The sequence below is a fragment of the Manacus vitellinus genome, unplaced genomic scaffold, assembly GCF_001715985.3.
Source record: "Manacus vitellinus isolate BGI_N305 unplaced genomic scaffold, ASM171598v3 scaffold_0_pilon, whole genome shotgun sequence".
NCBI classification, from domain to species: domain Eukaryota; kingdom Metazoa; phylum Chordata; class Aves; order Passeriformes; family Pipridae; genus Manacus; species Manacus vitellinus.
In genome coordinates, this window is record NW_021938789.1 from 32,568,092 (window position 1) to 32,595,448 (window position 27,357).

At 38.9% G+C, this 27,357-nt stretch overlaps 1 protein-coding gene across 4 annotated transcripts; it reads left to right on the forward strand.

Annotated features, from left to right (window-relative positions):
• The first annotated feature begins 460 nt into the window (after window positions 1-460).
• AADAT (aminoadipate aminotransferase) lies at window positions 461-20,155 on the forward strand. 4 transcript variants are annotated; one of them, XM_018070867.2, is made up of 15 exons: window positions 462-499; window positions 1,594-1,662; window positions 2,213-2,295; window positions 3,322-3,490; window positions 4,437-4,569; window positions 5,240-5,314; window positions 6,630-6,839; window positions 7,378-7,443; window positions 8,596-8,678; window positions 11,163-11,259; window positions 12,086-12,147; window positions 14,563-14,627; window positions 16,023-16,129; window positions 17,229-17,330; window positions 18,126-20,155. In XM_018070867.2, the coding sequence occupies exons 3-15, from the start codon at window positions 2,253-2,255 to the stop codon at window positions 18,165-18,167; spliced, it is 1,254 nt and encodes a 417-aa protein (XP_017926356.1). In that variant the 5' UTR covers window positions 462-499; window positions 1,594-1,662; window positions 2,213-2,252; the 3' UTR covers window positions 18,168-20,155. The 4 variants fall into 4 exon arrangements, with proteins under 4 accessions (XP_017926345.1, XP_017926364.1, XP_017926356.1 ...); XM_018070856.2 differs by lacking the exon at window positions 2,213-2,295 and having other exon boundaries at window positions 461-499; XM_018070860.2 differs by lacking the exons at window positions 462-499; window positions 2,213-2,295 and adding an exon at window positions 622-644.
• Window positions 20,156-27,357: the final 7,202 nt, after the last annotated feature.

Sequence of the window (27,357 nt, forward strand, 5' to 3'; positions counted from 1 at the left end):
TCTAGTGGAAGGTGTCCCTGCCCACGGCAGGGGGGTTGGAAACAGATCGTTAAGGTCCCTTCCAACCCAAACCATTCTGTGATTCTCCTTTCCCTCATGGCCAGCCCCTGCTTCGCCCCGGCGCTGGTGCCCGACCCTGGCCGCACTCCGCGGCCGTGCCAAAGCTCGGCACCCGCCTCTCCCTGCACCACCGGGCTCCAGCCCTCGCTTCGCGGGCACTGCGCAGAAGGAACCGGCGGGGGAGCCGCGTGTTTTACGGCTTTCGCACGGATCCACAGGGCATCTGCGTTCGGACCGGTCCGCCACTCGCCGCCGAGCCGCTCTGCGGCCGCACGCCCGCGGGCCCCGCTCCGCCTGCGGCGCTCGGGCGGCTGCGCCGGACGGGGCCCAGTCCCGCTCCCCGCCCGGGGCCGGCCCAGCGACCGCCCGGGCGGGCCCGCACATTGCCACCGCGGGGCCGCCGCCGCTCACGGCCCGGCCGCTCCGCGCCCTCCCGCCGGTAGGTGCCTGCGGCCGCCACCGTCCCCTCGGGACAGCGGGTCTGAGCTCGGGGTGGCCCTGGGGGCTCCATCCTCGCTCCGGGGAGGGGCTGGGCAGCACTTGGGTATCCGGAGTGTCTCGGCAACCACCTCGGGGTTACCGAGGTTAGTTATCCCTTAAAACACAGCCGGAGCCAGCCCGTGTGTACAATCAGCACCGCGCCTCTGCGGGGGGGACGGGCTAGGGGGTGAGCGAAGTTGACATATTTTTTGAAAGCATTAGGTGTTTGTTTTTTTTAAAGCGGCCTTGCTCGGTAGATCACTTCTAGTAAGTACCAGCACATGCGTGTTGCTGTGGTTGCTGTTTGCCTGTCCATTTCATTCCTGTGCTTCCGTTCCCTTCGGAGATGTTTTCCCGTGGCCTTTCCAGGCCTTTAGAGTTCCCGCTGGACTTTAGTTCACTATCCACTGAATCTCTGTGGGCACCAGCGTAAAGGGGGGGAAACACTCATCAGATACATTTGAAAGATATTCTGAATGAACCTGTCTAAAAAAAAAAAAAAAAAAACACCTCTAACTTGACAAATGTGACTTATAACGATGGCTTGCAATTGTAAAAGCATTTCAAATGCAATGCTTAATACAGCTAAGTAAAGCTGGATCCTCATTAAATAAAAGAAGAGCTGATGGTTGTTTAAGATCCGTCAAATCTTCAAATTTGTCATCTGTCTTTAAAACTCCACAGCTGGCAGTAAAGGGAGGGGGAGGGTGTTTTTTTGCTGTTCACTGGCATACCAACAAATTCCTCAGGTCAAAGCTATACTGCTATTTGTGTTTATCAAAACAGGAGCATATTTCTGACCTAATCTCTCTGCACAGTTGTCATTGGGAGGCTGTGACAAAAGCTGAGAGTATGAAGTTGAAACCTTTTCCTTCAATTGATTCCAGCGCTAATTCTAACCTGATTACGTCCACATTTAGTTTATAATGGCGCACATCTATGGAGATGAGGAATTGGAAGCATTACTTATGGGAAACACACATACCAAAGGCACACTGCAGTTCCTATTCACTTTTCTAGCTTCATGTCCATCTAATTACTCTTTCCATATAGCTATGAATTATTCTCGGTTCATGACTGCTGTGAGTGCAGCAAGAAAAGCATCTCCGATAAGAGTCCTGAGTGAGTACATGTCCATTCTCAGTTTCTCAGAAAGAGTATCATTCTACATACTGGTCTTTGCTGGGGTATCATGGCTTAAAGACTTCAAAAGGCTTAAAAGAAAACCATGCTGTAAGCAGACAAGCAAGGCCAGATTACTGCTTTGACTTTGTTTTTCTTTATACCTGTTTGTTGTCTCAACTTGACAAAGTGAATAGCCTTGAACCATTTCAGAAACCCATCCAGAGAGATGAATTGGTATTATCATTTCAACAAGTGTCTGAAAAATCTCTGCTACTGTCTCTGAACCAGGGCTTTGGCCACAATTTGCTACTGAGTTTACACTAGTTGTCCAGAAACAAGCAACTCCTAATGACTTGAAATTCAGTCCCAGCGTATTTCTTTCCACCTAGCTTTCATGTATCCTGTTTATGTCCATAAATTCCTCATGACTATCTTTCTCTCAGTATTACTACAATTTCCTTTTCCATATTACACTATCTTGAGGCTACCACATTACAGTCTTCTGTGTGACAGATAGAAAAGGTTAACTGCCTACTTGTTTACTCAGTTGAAACCTATGGAGACCTACCAGAACTGGAGCATGAGACATGCATCAGCAGTTAAGCCTTCAGGGGTCAATTTCCTCTCTTGGTAAGGGGCTGGCATTTGTTGTACTGCTTAAAATGCTTCATATAGGTACAACTAAGTCAAGTAATTCACTCTAGATAGTCTCTTTTTCAAGTGATACATTGATACACATCATAGCGCAAATTATAAGTAGCACAGTTCCTGCAGAAAGACACATTCAGACTGTAGTTTTGATGACAAAGTAAATCTCTCTTTACCAGACCAAATGTTACAGGCATAACCCATATTGTTGTACTAACTGATAAGAATTAATTCCCCATGTTCTAGTTTGCTAATAAGTAGTGGAAAATAAATTTGAGAACAGGAGGCTTTAAGCCAGATCTGGTGTCATCTCTCCTCTCATGTCCGACGTAAAACTGTCAAGCCAGCATGAATGCCATCTTGTGAGCTCTTAGATTTAATGTAGTCAAGTGCCCTTGCTGGATTAAAGTCCAGTCTGCACTGCATAGATTGGATCTGAGTGATTGTGAAACTCTGACTTTAAAGCAAGAGTTAAGATTTTCTTCATGGTTAATTATTTATACGGTGGCATTATTTAGTGGCCTCTGCCACTAAAACAAGGCTGACAGAAGTGTTTCCACTCCCCTATAGAAAAGCTATAATCATGTCAGCATAGCTGCACTACTGCCATGTCAGCTGAAGTGAAACTGAACAAAAAACAAAGTCAGTCATTTCAAATCAGTCTAAACAGAAGATCATTAAGATTTTAAATTCTCGAAGCTCAGAAGATCAGTCACAGAAGTTTTAATAATAGAATAGTCCAGATTGTTTTAAAATATAGTGGTTTTAACTTCAGATAATTTTTTCTCTTAGTCTGTCCTGCCAGTATCTCCCTCCCTGCCTCCCCAAACACCTTTTTAATCCAAACAGAAAGACGAGTTTAAGAAGAATTGTCCTTTTTAATTCAAGATAGTTAAAAAAGTGAAATATGGAACAAATTCCTCTGGACTATTATTATATATTGACTAAAGGGTAGGATCAGCGTTGCAATAATCAAATTGTAACCACGGTATTTTCCTTTTAATCTAGCTGAATTGATGCAGAAATCTCCTCCATCTCTCATCTCTCTGGCTGGAGGGGCACCAAATCCTAACCTTTTTCCATTTAAGAGGGCAATTGTTGACATTGGACATGGAACTCCTATTGAGATTGGGGAAGATCTGATGAAGAGAGCTCTTCAGTACTCAGCCTCAGCAGGGTATCTGTCACAGCTACTTGCACTTCAAGATGCCAGAATCAAAGGATCATAATATCATTTGTTATTGCATTAATTCACCTGTGTTTTTAAAACCTGTTCTTAAACCCCTTTTTTCCAAAAACAGGTTCTTTCAAAAAACAGGCATCTTTCAATTTACCTTACTCTAAAACCCTAATTCTAGTAATTCGCAAGCCAGAGCATTTCCTGGCTGTTATTATTTGAGAATCCAGACTGCCAAATCAGATATTAATTAAAAGATACTGCATTACAATATGTAGTTTCCACATTCTGGAATATTTATGTTCTTTTCATTTGGCACCAAATATTAAAGTCAGTAAACTTGTGGTAGTGAAGTGGAGGTATTTGTAGTTGTGTCATTTTTGGTACAAAACTTTGGTAAAAAAATTGCATATTGCTACATTACTTAGTGCTCACATGAACTCCCCAGCACTCAGCACTAAGTCAGGCTTGGGACAGGTTTGAAAAAAATACTTAGGTACCTACAGAGTCACACAGGACATTAATCAGTTAAGACTTTTCTTAATATTTAAATGAACCCAACCATTTGTGAACATCCTACGGGTTTTAAGACTTTTTTAAAAAAATCTGTTTCAGAAATCCTTTTAATCTGCAGCATTGAGAGCTTTGTCACATTACTAAATTTGAATACAGAATGATCACTTCTAGGAGTGGATACTGTTCAGCCTCCACCCTGTTTCATCCTTGGCAAATAATTTCTGCCTAGACTTCAGTATGATAATTTGGTGTATGGACCACAGATGCCCATCTCATTTGCATAATTTGATAAAGCAGTCATAAAAATCACATCTAAGTGTATCTGTGTGGCAGACTCGGGACTGTGTGCTAGATTTGGCAGTGATTTAGAGAAGCAGCGTAGCTTTGGCTTGTATAAGATGTTAGATGCACCTTCTTATTCATGTTTCAGGATTCCAGAGCTGTTGTCTTGGCTAAAAGATTTCCAGCGGAGCCTACATGATCCCCCCACAGCCAATTACAGTCCTGAGCAAGGACAAATGGAAGTGTGTGTCACAACCGGCAGCCAGGAAGGCTTGTGTAAAGTAAGACCAAAAGCTTCATATATTAAAAGTATTTCATTCAGAGAGATGTTTATTCCCACGTCAGTTCATTTGTATCAGCATTAAGTGCCACTCTATAACTATATGCAGGATACTTTGTTAAATGAATGCCTGACAGTATTATCAATACAAGATAACGGAACTGAAACAAAATTGGTGTGGCATTCAAGTCTGTTGAGACCCCATGAATGTTCCAGTAACCAAAGAGCCTGTCAGAAAATATGTAACATTCCATGTTATTCAAGTGGTGCAATAATAAGCACGCACATGCATTATTTGCTTTACCTTAATTCTGTTCTAAATAAGTTTCTTCTTTTTACTTCCAGGGTTTTTTTAACTTCATGAAATAATTACCCTTTAAAGTCCACTCTCACTGTTTATTTGATCCTTTCTGTAACTTATACAATAGAAACAGTGCTTCAGAGCACTGTCTTTCCGTGTCAAATCGGTATTCTCTAGTTGATTACCTAGCTTAATTTGGCTGTAAAGCAGATTTCTCATCTGTTCATTGCTTTTCTCACAGACAGGATAATTAAATGGTTAGAGAATTACTAATATCTAATCAAGATTTTTAGTCCCACTAAGTAGTCAGAAGTATAAGCACATGTACAAGAATGTAGCAATATTTTTAAAATAGACTTTTCTTTTACAGGTGTTCGAAATGCTCATTAATCCTGGAGACAACATCCTTTTGGATGCACCCACATACCCTGGGACACTAGCAGCTGTAAGTATTCATTAGCTACAAAACACTGTAAATGTTACATTTGAACTAAACAGCAATTTACTACCTGATCTGCAGTCTTATACAGATTGTTTGCATTTACCATAAAAACGTATCTAAGAATCAAGATTTTAGAGTTCAACTCTAAATATTTATAAATATTAATTCATAGAGGGTTTTCTACTGGAAGTTCTATAAAAACTATTCCAAATTCCTCTTCCAAATCCCAGTTCATTCAAGGGCTAAGGTCACATTTGATTGGGTTGGAAAGAAATGACATCAGGACCTAGTTGAATTGAAGCAAATTTGTAACAAGTGGGTGTTTTAACATGTTAGCACAGTCACCTGAAGTATTTCATCGTCAGATTATACCATAACTATAAATAGTGTAAGATTGGAATAGGCCTGAAACATCCATATATGAGTATGAAGAAGTGAATTAGTCAGAACTATACAAAAGTAACACAGTTTCCTTCTGACAAGTAACTTAATCAGTATAAAATTAAGTGTCAGCTCAAAACGTTTAAAAGCTGTAAGAAGGCTTAGAATAAATAATACACCACAATTTCAGTGTAGTCTCCCCTTGCATTAAAAGAAATTCTGTTATTGTTTGCTGTGCTAAATTTAAATATGTTGCTTAATCAGCTGTACTTTTTTAGAAATGTATTTTAACAATGCAGCAGCTTGCATTTTTACTTAAAAATGCAGAGCACTACATGGTACAAATTGAAATTCCACAGAGGATAGACAGCAAGCTTCTTCATTGGTATTTTACCTATATTTTTTCGTACTGCTGTCAACATGTCATTGCAGTAGCATCATTTCATTCTCCTTTGTATTGCTGAATATATCTATTGAGAACATATTGTTTGCCCTTTGTCAGTGAAGAATAGCTTATAGGTCTGGCACTTCCACTGAAGTAGAGTGTAAATTGTCAGTAGGAAGCGAAGATACTATGAACTTAACTGTCTGCAGTGAGAACATGAGGAATCCCAAGAGAACACAGTTCAAATTCACAAAATCCCTTTCTGCTTGCAAAACCACATGTGATTTCTAGAAAAAAGCTGCAATTGAACATAGGAGTTACCCATTTCTTCTCAGTTTGCTTAATAGGGCAAATAAAGAGTAATGTGGAAAGTTTGACAAGCTTTATAGCAAATTCAGGCAAACTTGCTTTTGACTCATGAGCAAATGGAGTTTGAGGTAGCTCTAAAATCAGAAAGACAGTCTTTGTATTGATGATATTTTACAACACCAATGACAAAAGGAAGACCTTTGAATTACATGATTGTGACAGTTTTGTTCCTTCTATCAACAGCTGAGACCCTTGGGTTGTAATATAATTAATGTTCCTAGTGACCAACATGGCATTATTCCAGAAGCTTTAAAAGAAATTCTGTCTACTTGGAGCTCAGAAGATGTAAAAAATCATAGCCATCACCTTCCCAAATTCTTGTACACTATTCCAAATGGGTGCAACCCAACCGGCAACTCTCTGAGCACAGAGCGCAAGAAGGAGATTTACCAGGTATGTAGCTGGGGCCTTGTGAACCTTGTAGGTAGAAATAAATAAATGTCAGTCTCGTTTCAGTTGAGGATACTCATGTGGTATTTGGGCCCATTATTGGTCCACTAGACATTCCTCCTAGAACTTGTTTCTAGCAGAATCTCTTTCATGACAACTCTCCAAAGGTGGACTACGCATTAGATAAATTGTTTTTCAATAGTAGCCCATTGATGGCTGGTACCTTTTTGCTGTGGGCTTCTAATCTGATTTACTGCAAGCTGCCTGTGCAGTTTGCTACATGGAACAGAGCTCCAGTTACATATACGGGTCCTTGTACTACGGATACTGTGTTTACTCTTATAATTGCTTCGTGCCTAAAATGGGCACTTGAAAGCTTCTCATGATGGGGCCTTGTATATAATGAATGACCAATCAATAGGAGCATAATATGGTCCTGGTAAGAAAAAAAAAAAAGAACAAAAAAACAAACCAAAACCAGAATGAATTTACAGTGTCTTTATCTTATAACAGATCTTTACTTTTTTATTTGTTTCTGTAGCTTGCAAGAAAATATGATTTCCTCATAATAGAAGATGACCCTTACTACTTTCTTCAGTTTGAAAAGGTAATTTGTCTTCCATAATCCTTAGTAACACCTTATTTTCTGGTCCAGGAGAGAACTAAGGTTTGAGCCATGGATGCTCCTTCTTCATGTCCTACCAAGGCAGTTGTAGGCCTCACAGTCATTTCCCCTTTCAGTCATTGTCCCCTTTGTGACATTTTATGTTCTGTTAATCAGCAGTTCAAATTCCTCAAGCCTCATACAGGATAGAATTTCCTTCAGAAGTCAGAAAAAAAGCAAGTGTGTCACTGAAGCAGCACTTGAAAATTGCAGCCTCTTAGTGGTCCTTTCAGACCAGTCTCTTCTTTCATTCAGCAGAAGACTTCCAACTCCCCATCTACTGTACCCCCTTTGCCTTTTGGAAAGCCCAAGAGAGTTCTCCCAGGTACCACAGAAAGTGGTACTGGATAGGTAGCTTCCCTTCTTCATGTAAATTTTCCCCAGATTTCACATGTGAATCTACAGTTGCACAGTCTGAAAAAGTACCTAACATCTGAAATGAAAATTGGTCTTATAAAGCAGTAAAACATGGATAGAAGCTAAAGTTCAGTATTTTCTATTTTGAAACACATTTTTATGGGAGGAGGCAATAAAATAGTTTCACTGAATAGTATTGAATACTATTGGGTAGCTTTGTTAGAAAGTGTAGGGGAGAAGGTGTAAAAGCAGAATTCTTGATAAGTAAAAAGTATGCTGAACTCAGATCATTTCACTTTGGTCACATCTTCTGATTTCATTTTTTAATAAAGCAAAGCAAAAAGCTACAGGACTCCATTTTAGAAGTCACAGTACCTGTTTACTCCACAAAGAAATCTTGGCAGAAAAATCATTATTTCTCACTCCTTCTTATGGCATCATACCAAAACTTGAACTGAGCACTTGTATGATGAACAGTGGGCTAAGTAAGCATCAAAAAATAACAAGGCTGATTTCTTGAAGACTTTCATAGAATATTGAAATCACATCTCAGACAGCTAGCCTAAACAATCACTTGTCAGCAAGTAACTGTAATATTTTCCTTAGAAGACACATCTGTAAAATATTTATTATCAAAATATTTCTTTTAGAAATGAACTGTGTCTTCATGGTAAGGAAAATAATTCCATCTTAGTCCTTACTAGCACCTTGAATTTTATTTTTTATTTTTATTCCAAGCCATGGGCTCCAACTTTCCTCTCAATGGATGTGGATGGCCGAGTTATCAGGACCGACTCTTTCTCTAAAATTCTCTCATCTGGGTAAGGCCAACTGCAGACTGCTTAGCATTGCCTATTCAGTTAAGGCACAAGTCTTTATACAAGATTATCAGACATGTCATAGTGGTTTTTCATCTAATAACTATCCACTTGTGGAATGAACTTCTAAATCCACGGCTTTTCACAGTCTGCTCACTTTTCATGTCATCTCTTGGCAGTCATTTAACTCCAGGTTCTGTTTCTCTTCTGATACTAATACTTAAGCCCCTGTCCCCAGGCAACCCATTCTTGCAGACACCATGTAGGCAGAAAGACAGATGCTGTATTCTAGCTATGTTCCTGGAACTCCTAGAAGCTTTTCTCTCTTCTTTTTCCATTTCTCTTTCTATCTCTTACCATTCCTGTAGACTCACTGAACTTGTAATAGGAAAAAGAAACGATGGCATCATTCTTCACAAGCTGTTCATAGGGTTATACTTATATCTAGCCCTACAGTTCTTTCAGGTTGTTTCCACCTGCCTGAAAAAACTAAGCTGGCTGTTTTCCATTTCACGCTAGTTGAAATACTTGATTTTTAACTTTCTTTTGTTTATAACCTCATCCTTGAGAATGTAAGGAGACAACATGATGCTAAGTGTGATTACACTTCCAGAAGTGACACTATAAAATGGCATGATGCAATTTTATCTTTACCAAAGACACATATGAGTTTACTGGTTCTATTTCTCCTCAAAGAAAAATTTCAGCCAATCTGTAAAGATGGGTAGTAAGAATTGAAGCGTAAATAACAATCAAGTTTATCAATCTAAATTCCATTTCTTCTGCAGTACTGAAAGGGAGTGAAAGAGTAAAGCCATTTGCCACTTCTCATCTGTTGTCATAAAGCCTGAGCATTCATGATTTTTCATTGTGTGAGAACCTCTTCCCTGTGGTTTATGTAATCTTTATGGTTGCAGAGGAAAGCTTACAAACACAGAATATGTCCAGAAGACTCATATTTAAGAATCCACTGTAAGCATTAAAGCCCGTTATTTGTTATTATTTCATAACTTTGACACTCAGCTTCTAAATTGCATAAGCCTGGGGCTTAGGGCAGTATTAAGATACAGAGAAATGCATAAGAGATCCTTACACTATCAACGAAATGGTTACATGTTTTCCTACATACAACTCTGTCATAGTTTGACCTGCCCTCCCCCGGGGGGGGGCTGGAAGTGGTTGGTCCCAGGTGAGTTTCTGATGAGGGGCCATCAGAAAAAAAAAACAGTCGGAGCTGTTTTTCACCCCTGTGAAATAAGCATATTACAACAGCTGGGAGGAAGTTGTTGGCAGAGAGAGAGAGAATGCAAACCATGAGGTGAGGCAGAGGAGAGAGGCCTGCGGGTCCCTTGCAGGGGGCCAGGCCCTCTTTTCCCCCCCAGCCAGGCTGTGAGGGAGCCCAGAACAGTATTATAACTGGACTGGGTGCCTGTAGCCAAAGGCTAGGGGGTTTTTCCCCCCCCCACTGCCCAGGAGAGGCGGTGGCATGGACTTGAGAGGCCAACCAGGGGGTTAGAGCCAGCTCCCCTTGGCAGACAGGCACAGCATTGGAGCCGAACCAGAGATGGGTTGAGGGGTGGCCCAGAGCTGAAGAAGCAGCTGTGATCATGCAGAGCTGGAAGAATTCCAGGGAGGGGAGAGAGACTGAAGCAGTCTCACTGCCACCTTTCCTCCCCCCCATGGCAGGGGAGGAGGCAACCCTAAGCTGAGACTGAAATAAAAACAGAGAGACAGGCCGAGGGGCTCGGAGGTGCCCTATGTTAGGTTTGAACGAGGGCAGCCGAAACCGAAGGACGAGGAAAGCGGGGGATGCCCCCCTTGCTATGTGGCAAGTCAAGCTGATGCTGCAGCTGAAACAGAGAGAAGTCAAACCAAGCAGGCTTTTTCTGGATAAGGACTTTGGTGAAACTATTTGGGGTATAAAAGACTGAGCAAAAACCCAGAAACCCTGCAACCCGGGGAGGAAGAGTGGACTCAAAGTGGAGAAGTCCCTGAATCTTACTTCCTGGGAGGAACCTTCACAAACCAGGGGAAAAGGACTCAAAAGCTGACTCCCTGTAACTTGTGATGAAGACCTGGTACAGCAAGTGTTCCCTTGCACTCCAGATGGAGACCTTAGCAGAGGCCAAGGAGCTGGTGGGAGTGCAAAAGACACCTTCCCCAATACTCCAGTGAGAGAGACTTTAGCTATTGCCCTGAAGGTTTTTCTTCTGAACTGATGTGTGAGGGCCCTCAGGGGTGGTAGGAATTGTATTAATATTGTGTATTTACTTGCTTTTAGTTTCTGTAGTTTTTATTCTATTAGTAATAAATTGTAATATAATTCCCCATGCTGAGTTGTGCCTGTCTGAAAACTCTTTCACGTTGAGGCAAATTGTGGGAGAGCTTGGAAATTGGATTTTTGGAGGCTTTCAAACCATGGCAAACTCACACAAAGTATTAGCACATTGCATTTCTGTAGTAACTTTTTTCTATTTTGTTTTCTAGGTTAAGAATAGGTTTTCTGACAGGTCCCAAGCCTCTTATTGACAGAGTTGTTCTACATATTCAGGTTTCAACAATGCACACCAGCACTTTCACACAGGCAAGTACCAAACTGCCATCTGCATTGTATTTAGAAAAGACAGTACATTCCAAGTTATAAGTATACATTCCATTAGCGAATACCTTTGCACTTTCACAGTTGCTCTGCACTTTTGCAGTTTTCTTTATGCACATTCATTGTCAATTCTGCTAAAGGAAGAGAGACCACCATAGAACTTAGAACCAGAGGCAGAAGGTTGTCTCAGTGCATGGATAGCACAGCTAATATCCCTTAACCCTCAGATTGCAAGAATCGAGATTTGAAATACTTTATATCTCTTCCCAGTAGGTTCATTTGGAAAACCTCAATGTAAAGCATACCTTGGAAGAAGCACTCATTTTTTTTTTTTCATTCTGCTTTACAATTAGAACAATACTGGCAGCCCAAAAGACATTACAAAGCAGGCTGCCAACTACAGCCCCTTTATGGTTAGTGATAAGGAAAGGAGACATTGAACACAACTAAATATGGCTTCCATCTTCCAGCTCTATTAGTTCATCACAGAGGCACTATTAAAGTGAAGAGGCTGATATGGACAGGAAGGTAAAGCAATATACATTGCCTTCCTCTTTCTCCCTGAATACCATAATTAGCTTTCCATCCATTTTTCCCTCCTCCCACCCCAACCTCCAAATGCTACCATGATCCTTGGATACTGTAATGGCCTGTTGCTGTTGGCACCTCTGTCTATAAAGGGCTCCAAGAGACAATGCATGCAATTTCATGCCTGAGGAATTTTGAATAGTGCATCTGGCTACATATTTTTTGATTATTTGGAAGAGTTCTGTTTAAAACATGGTATTGATGATGTGTTTTATTTCTTTAGATTATGATATCACAGCTGCTTCATCAGTGGGGACAAAAGGGTTTCTTGGAGCATGTTGACAGGTAGGGTCATGTCATATGCTGAGTCCCATAATCTGTTATTCTGCTACTTGTTACCTACATCAAACATTCTTTGCAGTAAACAAGTCAAAGGACATATATCAGTATTAGGCCAAATAGATAAGGCAAGTCACCAAGACTGTCAAGTTCACACTAGAGCCTGAAGGAACTCAGTATGAAGTTGCAGACATGCAGGTCAGGGCATGTCTCCTCCCACTACAGGCAAACAAACGATCTGCCAGTCCACTGGCACAAGCATTATGCAGCTCCCATCTGAAGAGAACTTGAGAGGATCCTGGAAGCTTCAAGTCAATGAATAAAGTTTTCATCCCTGCTAAAGTGATAGGGTCTAAAGCAAATGCTAAGATCACTGAGCACAGAATTTACTTAGAAAGAATCAGCTTCTATAAAGGGAGCTCTTGCCTCACTACAGCAGCAGGGATTCACCTTCTAACATCCTTGATCTCATGATTGTGGATACTGATTGAAAAACCTCTAGAGAGCAATGAAGTTCATCTACACACACCAAACATTGCCTTTTTCACCACTCTTGGAGACAGAGCGCTGGACTACAGTTTAACTTAGTAAGGCATTTCCTAAATACTGACTGATACACCTTTTTCATTTATTTTGCAGAAGGAGCATAGTTTCTTTTGAATATCAGTACCTCATTTTAGATGCTGTACTTAGATATCATTAGAGCCCCAACCTTCCTACTTCAGTGGGAGTGTGCTATACTCTGTAAAGGCCTGTAACAGGAATGTGACCAAAGCATGCAGAAAGTTCTTATATATCACTGTAACAGCCACTTCTGTCCTCTGAGCACCTGCCTGATGTTCATACTGTAAACACCAGTACTTAAAAAAAAAAAAAAACACCAAAACCAAAAGCTGGCACGCCAGCCCTAGCATTGCCTTGTTTTAAGAATTAGGAACATAAAGATAAGTTTCACAGAGAAACTTAAATCACACTTTAGCTCAACTTGCAGCAGTTCTAAAAAAAAATAAATCCCAAATACATCTCTGCACTTACCTTCTTGTGGGCCAAAAGGCAGCCTTTCTCAGGCCAGAAGGCTTGAAGTTCTTCCTCTTGAACTAAGAAAAATAGGATTGCAGTAAGGTAGCTGCAATGCTTTAAACCTTTTAAAGGCAGTTGTCAGGTGATATGGATGAGGCCTGACAGCTGACTGGAGTCTCCTCCAGGTGATTTCATTAGTACAAAGTTAAGTTGTTAGATCATGCTTTTGAGTAGGAGCTGGCCTGTTGTATGGAGCAGCTACATTTTTGGGGCAGCATTGTCTTACTAATTCTTATCATTTCATTCCAACATGGAAGTAAAATTGTAACACAAAGGTACAAAGCTTGCAATAGAATTTGCAATTTTGGTAAAAACTGCACAAGTGAGATTTACCATTTCATACATAATGTAGCAATAGGTATAGTTGAGTTCCAAAGCTATTGGTGTTGGAGTTTGTCTTTCAGGTGTAATAAAATACAGCCAGAAATCAAAGCTATTGGTTCAGAGAAAAATTTGTATTTTATCTAAAAAAAAAATATGTAAAATTATGAAAATAAAATTTGTATTTTATTTAAAAATACAAATGTGGAATTATGCAAATTACTAAGGATGTTTTCAGAGATGGGAACACATTTGCATCTGATTTATGAACTCCATATCAGGCATTTCTCTTGTGTCTTCCATTGCACAGCTGCATTATTTTATATCAACAAAAGCCACTGCACATGACTTATCCATGTTGAAATTTGGGTTAAGGTCATTTTCTCCAGTAAATGATTGAATTACTTGAAAGTTGTACTTAAAGTGTAAAGGACATAGGTTCAAAGGTCTAGAATAGGGGAAGCTGTCAAATAGGTTCAAAAGTTTAGAAATGGGAAAGTTGTCAAATAATTATGGCACGTTTATCATATGATTTGCTTTTTACCTTGTCAAATGCCATTTCCACGGGTACCTGTTACACAAATTCAACACAAATGCACAGACACTGAGACTGTGCTTATGCATATGTTTAAGTCCTTAATTTTCTTCAATATCTGTGTTTTGTGCAGTAAATATTGCTAGCAGGACTTGTATCTACTGTTATAACAGACAGAATAGTATAATATATAACACCTTTCCATGATATATATGTAAAGCTTAAGAAGCAGCCACATAGGGCTGCTTCTGTCTGGTTGATCAGTTCTTTGTTGGAGGTGTGCTGTAGCATTGAAGACTTCTCTGATACATATACAAAGTTGTATATACACAGTATACTGTGTTGTGCCCATCTAAGATATGCTTATATTTCTATTAAATGTGCACTTAGGTTGTTCAAGTAGAAAAGTTTTGGTTTTGCCTTTGGAAACAAATGGACTCTGAAACACTATGTGTTCTGACTTTCAATTGATAATTTGCTTTCAGAGTGGTGGATTTCTACAGGACCCAGCGGGATGCAATGCTCGTTGCTGCTGACAAGTGGTTAAAAGGTCAGAGTGCAACAGAGATAATTCCTTAAATTTTTTTCCAACTATATATCATCTTTGTGCTCAAGAAAAATCACTTAAGTTCATCTCTTGACTGAAGTGACAGATAAGCACTATAAGCAAATCAACAACATTAAATATTAAGCTTAGGACAAATTATTTATTGCTGTTGTTTTTATGCTTTTCTAGTGCAACAAGGAGATGGGGAAAAAGCTCACCACATTACAGTGTAAAGCAGTTTTTAAAAGAGCATGTATTTCACTTCATTATGTTCTTATACTTTTTCTATTTAAAATCTCTGTCTTTAAAAAATCACTGAAATAGTGACCTTAATTTAAAAGAAGATACAAACAATCACTATAGCAGCAGTGATGATATTTAACGTCAGTCAATTGCAGGTGTTCCCTTTTGTGGTTAACCATAGAGCACAGAAAGAATTTAATCAACAACAATGCAGTCCCAGTTAGTCACTCACTGCCTTTAGTCAGTCTAAGTGGAATCAGCAATAACTGCTTAAGAACTGCCCACCTACCCTAGGTGGTACTTCCATGGGACATGGGTTCTTGGGCACCACACAGTCATTAATGTATTTACTCCTGCTAATTCCAGGTGATTTATATATTTTTCTATATTGCTCTGAACAACCATGGGTTGTTGGCCTACATAGGCCCCCTTTGTCTCAATTCCCCAAGTTCCAAAACTTGGGTAATAGCACAGGATGCTGTAAAGTATATTGTGAGAATACACTCTTGTAAAAGACTGCAGGGTCTTCATGTTTTCTAGTAAAAGAAGCTGTAATATTATAGAAGACAGACGTTTATTTTGTAGATATGTAATGGTAAAATACATTGAGGAAGAACTGGAGAAGAAGATGTTAAGTCAAATAAATAGTTCTTTAAAAATATGTCCAAAACCATATAAAGCATTCTAAGTAAACGAAAGGTATACAGTAAGTCTGCAGATAATCCTTTCAAAGCCTCCCATCTCCTTGTAACTCCTAGGCTCTCCTTTTCTTTGGGACAAAATCAATATTAATTGCAACTTAAAACACTTTTGTGCCATATTAAGAGAAACTGCAACAGAAAAATTATTTTAGATTGTTTACTTGATCTGAAAGTAATCAACAAATATAGTTTGCTAATGTTTGGGATATCTATAATTCAGAGGAAACACTTTCACAAAACGTATTGAGGTTACCAGCACAAGTGCAGTAGGCCCTTACAGGTATGAGTACTTTAAATTTGGAAAGTGGCAGCCTGGCTTGGTGGCCTGCATTCCCTTTCAGTTCATTGGAACAAAAAATCCACAATATCACTGAAACTATGTATCTGTTAAAGTTGGGGCATAAGTTTCTTCCTTGATTCCATTTTCTCTCTCTCTCTCTCTTTCTCTCTCCAGGCTTGGCTGAATGGTACCCTCCTGCTGCTGGCATGTTCTTATGGATCAAAATTAAGGGTATTTCTGATACACAGCAGCTGATAATGGAAAAAGCTTTGCAGAAAGAAGTATGACCTATGATTTAATGGCTTATGATCTTAAAAGTGGGAAAGATAAAATATCTATGTCTATCCACACATATATGTACACATAAAAAAGCAGGAGAACTTGTCATGCATCATTATTGAGTCTGCAAGTCAGGCATTGTGGCATAGTTACTTATTAACAAAATCCATTCATGTCTGTTTTCAGATGTTGATATTTAATCCATTTACTTAAATTTAAACTGTTATAACATTTAGTACAATATGTCCTGTATACAACAGATATATATATAATATTAATGACAGAATCATAGAATATTCTGAGTTGGAAGAGTCCCACAAGGATCATTGAGTCCAACTCTTGGCCCTGCACACGACCATCCCCAAGAGTCACACCATGTGCCTGAGAATATTGTCCAAATGCTTCTTAATCTCTGTGAGGCTTGGTGCTGTGACCACTTCCTTGGGGAGCCTGTTCCAGTACCCAGCCACCTTCTGGGTGAAGACCCTTTTCCTAATATCCAACTTAAACCTCCCCTGACACAACTTCAGGCCATTCCCTTGGGTCCTTTCACTGGTCACCACAGAGAAGAGATCAGTGCCTGCCCTTCCTCTTCCCCTCACAAGAAGCTGTAACTGCAGTGAGGGCTCCCCTCAGTCTCCTCTTCTCCAGGCTGAACAGACCAAGTGACCTCAGCCACTCGTCATACGGCTTCCCCTCAAGGCCCTTCGCCGTCTTTGTTGCCCGTATATACGTAGCTACATCTATGATGGCTGTTTACTAAAACGTTTTAATAAGAGAAATTAATTATGGTTTTATTTCTACAATTTATAAGCACTGTGTACTGAGTAAACTACCCCCTACCTCACTGGTGCTTCTAAACATTGTGATGATATGTCTGACCCAGTAACCCACCAGCCTAGGTAACCAAAACCCAAGACCCTTTGATTTTGTTGTGAAAAGTCTGATCACTGTCTCCTCATTTTGAAGAGAAGAAATATATTATGCCATGATCTGATATGAGTGTTTAAGCACTGAGCCTTCTCAAATTTAATTTAATATAGTGTTTTTTTTAAAAATGCAGAAGTGGTAATAACTGTGTGGCTAATGAATTTTTCTTAGGTATTACTGGTTCCTGGAGGAGCATTTAATATCAATAGTTCAGAGCCGAGTTCTTATGTCAGAGCCTCCTTCTCTCTGTCTTCTCCTACTCAGATGGATCTGGTAAGTGAGATTTTTTTTTTTTTTACATTCTTAGCAAGACAGTTTCTCACACAATAATGCTCCCTTATTTTTACATACTTCTTATATGTTTTCTTGAATGTTACTGTAGGTTTTTAGTCCTTAGGTGATTAAGCAGTACTTCTGAAGCAGTATTAGCTGTTTCTTAAGCAAGATACTCATCCAGATGACATGAAAGCTACGAAATTTTTAGGACCACTTAAAATTTCTCTGTGTATCTCATACATGCAGAGTCTCACACTTAAATGTCCCAGACATTATTTATAAATGCTTTACTGAAGTCAGAGTAAGTTCTGCTGTTTCCTTAAGCATTAGTAGGCATCGCGTATCTTTTATTTTCCAGACTGTCCTTGGATTCTAAGACTGAATTATCTGTTTTCTTTTATGTGGGTGTAGTCAATCTTTTGTAAGAAAGAATATTGTTTTTCTTTCATACAATTTACATATATGTTTTATTTTATTTCTCAATAATTACTCTTGTATGTGTTTTAGGAGCATTTTTTATGTTATTGGCTCTATCTGTAAAATCAGTGGGAAGAAAGATAGGAGACATCTGTTTGTGCAGATTTAATACTCCTTTGATTCAGATGCTTGAAACAGTTCAATATTTGTAGTTATAATTTCATTCAGTTGTGAAGTTTTGTAAAGATAAGCACTTCTATTGCCTTTTTATTGTTTGCGTGTGGTTAGGACAGTTTTAGTAGTTTAACAGGTTTGATGTGTTGTCTGTTTATGTAATGCTAAATATAAATGTGAAACACATTTTTGTCATTGCAGGCCTTCAAGAGACTGGCTGACCTTATAAAAGAATCTTTGTGAAAAAGCTAAATAGAGCTCTTGCAGCAATTAAAATCATCTCCAGAAATATTTACTAACATTTAGATTTCATCAGAACACTTTATAAGCAAGCACAATACAGTAAATGTTTCCTTAGATATTTTCAGCTAAAAAAAAGACAAAAAATGGAAGTGAAAAACAATTTGCCTAATTTATTTTGACAGGGCATTTAATTACTAAATATATTACAATTCAGAAAAATTTAAACTACTAAAACTCAAATTGTTCTATTTCCTGTCAAATCTATGGTTTTGTTAGCTTTGAATAAATTTTTGTTCTAACTTTTATTTTCCATTTGGGTTGGGAAACAGAGAAATCAGTTACTTAGGAAGTTGCACTTGAGGTGGTCTTAGCCACTGTTACTTAATCTCAACTGATACATTCCTCCAACATCTTTCATTGGAATTGTTTGTGTGTCACTTTCCTTCTTGTCCCACTGTATGGCATCTGGTTTTGAGGATTTGAAAATCAGTATTTAATTTTACTAAAGTTTTGACAGATAAAACTGATATAATGATGTTAAAAAAAAAGAAACTGATCCAGCAAAATTAGGCTATGATTACAAATAAAACTGTATGGCCTGAGGTCCCTTGCAGTTTGCATGGGCTTTGCAGCTCATTCTCTATTTTGTAAAAGGTTTTCTGATTGCTGGCTTTTACCTCAGTCTGTGAATAATTACTCTGTACCCGTGTTAGAAAATCTCTTATTTGCAAAGGCATGTAGATGTGCTAATAGAACAGTTCTTGGTTAATCAGTCAGATGTGTTTCTAAACAGAGAGCATAAGTAACTGAACAGGGGGCATAGAAATTCCAGCATACAATAAACATGACCCAAAATCCTGGGACAGGCCAATGGTGTTTTACCTCTGAAAATGCTTGATTTTTTGGATGAAACTGCAAGAAAGTATTTTAAGTTCATTATTAACCAAATACAGAGAAAGTTTGAAGTTCTATGTAAATCAAGGAACAGAAATACCTTCATGTTAATTTTTTCCAGAACCTTTCACAGTATATTCACTTGTTATATCAATCCAGATCTGATTTAATATAAGTTGAAAATAAAAAGAAAATATCATTTTGAAGGTATTCTCCAAATTCTGTTCAGCTATAGGGAATCTTCTAGCTGTAGTCAGATTTGTTAATGTATTTCTGGGATATTCATTCATGAAACGAGTCAGCAAGACCGTTATTCTTCTCCCATGTAACATCTGAGCTTTGCAGGGTTACACAATAGCTTCCATAATCACTATGAGAAAAGTGACGTACAGCATGGTATTCCTGGGAGCAGTGTTAGAAGAATGAAAATGTATCCTTTGCATTTTTCATTCAGAATTATTACAGTTCGAACACTGCAACTGTTCTGTTCCTGTGTAACACACACACAGCCTAGAGTGGGCCGTTCAAAACTGTTATTGAATAATAAAGAAAACAAGATGGATTAGGGCATGCACTAGTACAGCTCAGTGGAGTTCTTTTACATATTTGCCCCAGTGGATCACAATCCAGATTGCAACAGCAGGACTGAAAGTACTGTGGATCTGTAGGTTACAAGATTTTAAAATACAAGGTTCCATACAGAAACAATTTTTAAAGGATGAAGCTTAAAATGGAACTTGCATTCATAATTTAGGGGACAATGCCCCAAAACTAAACCAATTGTTTTCAACAATAACTCTACAAATTCTTAGACACCACCACTGATGCTCAGGGACTGACATTCAGTTAGATGAAATAATTCTCTACATGCTCACAGTTCAACATAAAAACTGTCTGTTTATATACACACATACATTCTCTCTTCTAGTGAATTCCCCTTAAAAATCTTTTTTCCCTCAATTATTCACTAATCACAGCTGTGCTGAAGGGCTCTTGTTTGAAAGTAAGGGGGATATTTTCCTTCAGATCATTGACCTGTGTGAACTTAGAATTTTTAAATGTGTTTTATGCATAATAAATGGAATTATGTTGAAGTTGTTACCATTAATAATTCCATAAACCTATGGAAAAACTGTTCCCCCTTGATGCATCTGTAAAATTCACAAAGCAGAAGTGTTGTGTGAGTCTCAGTGTGTGGAACAACACTTGTGCATGATGTGCGTAGCATGGGTTGAGATTTATGTCCCTTGTACAGCAGAATTGTTTGGGTCATGTACAGTGGCTATTCGCCCAGAATTTCTACGTGTTTTTTGTCTGCCAAAAGCATGAAAATCCCGTGTAACCAAAGTGTAGGTACAAGCAAGAGGCAGCTAAATGACAACTCAGAAATAAGTCTGGAGACCCAGCCTGCGGGAAGCTGCCCATGTCAGGCAGCTCTAGAGCACTGCTGCAGCCTCTTCCACAACTGCCCATTACTGGGACATCAGGGGGTGTGCTTACTGCACCAAGCCCTTTCACTGCTCTGTATCCTCTCTTCCCCAAAGGTAAATGGTGTCACTTGCATCAGATGGCTTAAACCCAGCTATGAATGAGAGAGATTTCTTGCTCTTGGATGGATGAAACAGAAAGGGAAAGCCAAAACTTTCATTTGCCACATCATTTCTTTGTATCTGAACCTGTTGCCCACTCTTCCTTTTGTCTCTGAATGGCATCCTCCTGGAACATTTAATCACAGTGAATTCTCTCTCCCAGGAGACCAAGGTGCATTAAAAGGTTCAGGGAAACAGCATGTGCATATAGGATTTCACTGCCATTGTTCGATTTGCATTGTTCAGGATATTAATTTAATTGTAGATGCTTCATCACAATCAGGGGAAAAACCAAACTCTGTCTAAATTAGCTGATAGCAAAACTAAAATCAGTCTTAAATGATGTTTACATTTTTCCTCTGTAGAAATATATTATTTTAACTAAACAGACACATCAATTAATTGTATAAAATGGTTTTCTAAATTGAGCCCAAGATAAAAATTGCCTTACTGATAGCAACATCAGAGCTTTCAAAATTTCTACACGATTAAGAAATTGAGTTGAGATGTGAAAACTTCCTGTTAAACAGCACTGCACAAGAGGCATTGCACGTTAGCACCATCAAATAGTGTAAAATGGGAAAAGTTTGTCTGCAAAGACAGTGTTGGCACGCTCAGAGCAGATTTGGGACTGTGGGCTCTCCCCACACTTTGTCATTCCATGGGTCCTGGCTGCCCAAACCCAGCCTGACTCCGTGGAGGGGCCAAGCTCATCCACTGAAACACCTTGTCTGCCTGTGGCAGTCCTTCTCCTGTGGATTTGCCTAAAACCTGCAGTAATCTGGGAAGTAAGCAAAGAATTGATCCTAGATATGCTGCTTAAGAGGCTGCAAAGTGCAGAGATGGCTTGGATGTGTGACTAAATTAAAAGGCAGATCCAGCTTGAGAGGCCAGACATAAAATCCTCCTGGTGTCCTGATGTGCTAGCAAAGAGGAAATTCAATCTTTTCTGTGCACATCACCAACAGCCTGTCACCAGTGGAGTGTCTGCGTGGCTCAGTAGAGATCAGTGTCTGCCCCTCTTCTTTCCCTCACAAGGAAATTGTACACTGCAACGAGGTCTCCACTCAGTCTCCTCCAGGCTGAACAGACCAAGGGAAAAAACATGTTGTCTCTTTCTGCTTCCTAACTGGCATAATAATTTTTCCTGTTATTCTACTTATAAAGATCATATAAATTAGGAACTAGTCGTATTTATCGGAAAACTGACTAATTTGTGTTATTCTGTTTAAACTTTCCTTTTGGATACCTTTAGGAACTCCTTACTTTTACTCTCAAGATGAATTAGGTTACTCAGCAATGGTACTTTTATCAAGCATATTATAATAGCAATCTTTTACGGCGACATTTATTTTCCTCTCTAGCGATTCCGCAATAACCCGCAGATGTTAGTTCCCACACAATAGATGTGCAGAGAGGGCTTTTAGAAAGCAACATGCACAGATGACTCAGGGATTGAACTCTCTGAATATCAGTCATGTTTGCAAGTGCTGTTTACTATGAACAAGAATCCTAGGGACTCATGAGTTTCAAAGCCAGAGGAAATAATCATCAGCTTTATAAGGAAGGACATAAATTTTCATTACCTCTGAGAAAGATATCCTATCTTGGTTTTAAGGCTTGCAATGATGAAAAACCCACTAGAATAATCTATTGATTAAAGAGCCCTTCATTACATGGCATTCTCTCCAGTTATGTCACTTGTATTAATTCAGCTATTTCCCTAAAGCCAAAAAGTAAGGGATAAAAAGGATATGTTTCAAAAGTCTGGAGCTGCACTCCTAATTAATGAGTTTTCACAAGACTCTGTAAGTCTCCTCAAAACCTATCCTAATCAAGGAAAAGACATTTCCCTTTTAGACAAGAAGGTTTTGTAAAGTAGGTAAAATAGTGTGTGGGAATAGCTTCTGTACTGGCACATCAACCTTTGCTGTCTGGTGTCAAAAATAAGGAGCTCACATTTTAGCTTTTTTTGATTATCATATTATCATAAACAACATAGACATCTGATCAGGAGCATCAGGAGCATTTTATTTAAAAAGGCCATTGGATCCATCTGTTTTGCATCCTGACAGTTTAGGCCTTGGGCTGTTTTGTAAAAGTTGCATTCAGAAAACTGATTTGGAATTCCTTAGCTGTAGTACCAAAGCCATGACCGTGGGATGGAGTAAAAAGTTTGTTCAATCCCCTAACTCGTTCTAAAAGTAAAACTGATTTTCAGAGTGAGTAAAGCATTTAGGAAGGTGAAGTCCTACTGATTATTTTTGTATATTAGACTCCTGAGTGACCAAGTTAGTTTTTAAAATGGAACTAAAATTCCTAACAGGATTACATGGTGTTGGTAAATCCCATATAAAATGTTTCATGATTTAGAATTATAAGGACAAGAGAAAATGTTTGCGATGTTCTTGTGAGCTTCCTAAACAAAATGTTGCAATGCACATATACACCCTCAGTTGCCTCTGAGGTCTAATAACAGTGGAAAAGATATTTACAGACAGTTTAATAGCTAGCTCTGATTTCCACTGTTTAAAGTATTGGTGATACTCAATACAAATGAAGTGAGGATAACACTGGAGCAAAGTCCTACAGCAGAGAAGGAGAGTAGGACAAAGCATATAAGAAAAGTCTAGTTACAACAGACAAGAAGAAATCTTCCCCAAAGCCACACAAATTGTTGAGAGAGACTTGCTCTGTTAGACGTGGTTCTAGTACTCATTCACAGTTCTAACCACATTTTCTGATTGTGAAATGGGCTTCTTTATCAAGGGACAAAAATATTTTACTTCTCTAAAATTTGTATAAAATTGTATATTAATTGTATATTAAGAATAAACATCAGGCTAAAACAATCATATTTTACTATGTAGCTACTGACACTTTGAAGAATCTCATAGAAAATACTGCTTATTCTGTTTGTTACCCAGGCTATAATACAATTCTTCTAATAGATTCGCTAACATCTCTGCCTCCAAACTTGGCATTTAATAGTTGTCACAGCTTGCTACCAGTAACAGCTTCGCAGACCACAGAAGATACAATGCACTGTGATGAATGAGCTGCACAACCTGCAACAAAACCTGTTCTCTTGCTCCTACACAGCACTCTTAATTCAGAAAATCAGAACTCTTTCATATATGCACCCCACATCACAGCATTCAAAAGCATACAAGGATATGAAACAGTTTCCCTAAAGGATGTACAAAAAGGACCGGGTGCTGCAGCTTGAAAAGAGGTTAAAGGTATGCAAGACGGATTTATAAAACCAGCAACAGCACAGGCAAAACTCACAGGGAGTAGTTGTGCACTGTTCTCATAGCAGAAAAAGTAGTGGGGATTTAACAAGCAGATGCTGATGGAACAGGAAAACTGTTCCATGCACCATAACATTACACAGGACTTTGTGTGGGCAAAATATACAATTGGATCTGAAAAAGGGATTAAACACAATGATTGGAAACAGATCCATAAAAGACTATTAAACACAATGATCTGTGTGGTCCATACCAGGAGTTCCTAATCCAGTGATTGCCTGAATGGGAAAGGAGCTCAAAGAATCACTAAATATTTCCCCATTTTTTATGCTCTTGCCTTGGCCATTGGCAGAGACACTATACTGGACAAAAAATATTGTTCTAAACTAATATGGCAATATTAGTTGTTTATGTTAGCTTGTCTCTGTTTTTAGCAAGGCCTGTTCAGTTAAGACGTATTATTGCATAGGAAGTTAATGACAGTGAGAATTAAAATCTAAGGCCAAAGTGTAGAGCAATCCTCAATTCATACAGAGGTACTGAGTCAGTTTACTGCTAGGTAAGTTCAAGCTTTTCTTTAGGTCACAAGTCTTTCTTTAGGCTCCATTGCTCTGAGTCACTCTAGCTACACTGAAGGCAATTGCCCCATCTCCTTCCACCAAGGACACAGAGGCCTGGGAAGACAGTCTCCTGAACAGCCTCCCTTGCTGCACAATTATGAATGCAGAAAGTGAGATGCATTTGAGATCATCCTGTGTTAAATAAGGCAGCTGGATACTACATGCCTTCTAATTTACCACAGTGGTTCTCATGTTCTTATGCAGACTGATTTTGAAGTGGCATTTGCTCTAAAATCCTTGCCATGGCAGAGCATCAGCATTGTCACTGAATCACAGTGCCTGTCATTTGTAGATCTCCTCATAAGCACCTCCTAAAAAACCTTCCCTTTTCTACTTAGCTGATATTTATTAAAAATAAATCAGGCCTTTTAACTGATCCCAATGCTCTGATTATTAGCACAGTTCCATGAATGCAGATCTCAGAGTATGTCTTGGCACTTTCACACAGATGAGTATCAACGTGCTTTTCCTTTTCATGCGTTCCAGCTCTGCTTTCTTGCATGAGATTAAACAGGAGTAGGGTTACAGTACTATCAAAAGCAGGGCATGTGGAAACAATATTTTACCAGTAAAGGCAAATTTTAATGGAACTTTTTATGTTGTCTTATCAGCATTAAGAATATGGTCCACAATACCTGTGTTAGAAGAGCGTGAATATGTAGAACCTTAGAATGTTCATATAAAAAGATAAAATGGGGTAGAAAGCAATAAGTGGTCTCAAACTAGGGTGTCATTCATCAGTGCAGTGAAGAAGCAGAAAGATATGACATTTTAGCAAGTCTCCAGGTGATAATATTTATGTAGAGCTTAGCCCATAGAACTACAGTCCTGCCTCTCAAAATGTAGACAAGATCACTAACTGAGAAAGAGCATTCAAATTATTAAGCAGTAATAATGATGCTGCTTTGTTGGGTACCATTATCCCAAATCTTCAGACACAAAATTGAGGCTTCCTGAAGCATGCACATAAATGATGGGTTTGTATTTCTATATAGAATTTTGATTTTCCATTGCTGAACCCAGCATAGGTACATAAAAGACAAAGTAAGAATAAATATGGCATAGTGCTGCTGAATATGATCTGCCCTGAGTGAACTGGTGCATCTGATAATGTTTTTCAGTAGAAGGTGTTTATATTTATTTTGTGTTCTGGGGCCCTATTTTTCCACTCAATCTTATCAGCAAAATAAGATTTATTTTCTCCACCAGACAGTACCAAACCAGGTCTGGTTTGCTTTGGTTTGAGCAATAAGCCAATTGCTGCAACACCTATGACTTCAGGAAGGTTGTTTTGCACATGTGTATTAACTGCTTTTATTATTCACTGAAATTATGCACTGACCTACTTGAAGGACCACTTTATTTCATGGGATTGTCAAGTGAAATTACAAGAGGGTGCTGTTTTTTTTAATTCTTATCTTTGTCTGATTTTTGATGGCAAGTATCATCTGTCAATATCTAACAGCACGGTTTTTAACCACAATGCATTTCAGGACCCAAGTTCAATATTTACAAAATAAGTCGTCCTTTATCAGCATATATCACTGTTGCCAGCCCAAGGATTATGTTGCTATCTCATATATACAGACAGGTGAAGCAACCAGAAAAAATGATTGAGATAAGAGTGAAGGTAATCAGGGAAAAAGAAAACATAATTAAATTCTTTATGGGAAAGGTTCCAAAACACAGAGCAGAACACTAGCACCCATAGACCAGAAACACTAGCAGTGTTTCTACAGCAGAAACAGATATGATGTTTTTTGCCAATTGATTTGTGAGCAATGTATCAGGTTTATTAAAAACAAAGGAGTAATCATCTTATTAACAAGAGAGGAATCATCCTGTTGAGAAAGAAAAAGAACAGAACAGTGAGAGCACAGAGCATCCAGGTGGTGGGAAGCTTTGGAAACCTCATCAGTGAGCCAGTCAATGACATAAAGCCCAAAGTGAGGCCATGCAGGGTCTGTTTCATTAGACTGTTGAAGTGAAAAGATATATACTCTCTAAGCTGTGTAACAAATGAATATGAATTTAAATTCCAGTTTTAATTCTCCAAAATATTTTCAGAAAATTTAGCAAATGACTTCATGAACTTAAGGACTGGGCCCATAATAAAGTAATGGAACTTATTCCATTAGTTAGAAAGCAATTTACAGGATGTCCAGAAAAATAAGCCAGATTTCTGCCCCCTAAAGCTTTTTCTTACTTCCTCAGCAGAAATGAAAATTATCCCTTTTTGCAGTTCTTATGGAAAGCTGTTGCCTTGCATTTCTTGATAAAGCAAGATGGAGAGACCAATTCAGTACACGGTGGTTTTATAATGTATAATCTAGTTTAAATTGCACCATATCATAAGACATGAAAATCCATGGTTTTCCTCCTGTACAAAAAGTAGTCTAGATACAAGCCAGAGTGAAGACTCATTCTCTGAACAATAAGAGACTGTAGCTGGCACTGCTGAATGTACAACTTTCTACAGCAAGGTCATGACCAGGCTGGAAAATTCTGCTTCTATAAATTTTATTGACTTTCAGTTTCTGATAATACAAAGTGAAAGCACACTGAACTCTGGCATTGTGCCACAGGAGACTAATTCTGAGAGCCAAACCCTGCAGTTTGCTGAGTCACAGAAAACTTACAGTGACAAGTTTGTGTAAATGAAAGGCACCTTTTGTCAATGACAAATTTGTAATGTACTTTTGACCAGACTTCAGTTTATTTTCTGTCCCTCCCACAGGGGAATATAATCTGAATATAACTCAGAGAGAAAAATATTGCTTCTGCATGTAAAGCTATTTGAAAACCTTCCAGTTTGCCTGGCTCATAACCCTTC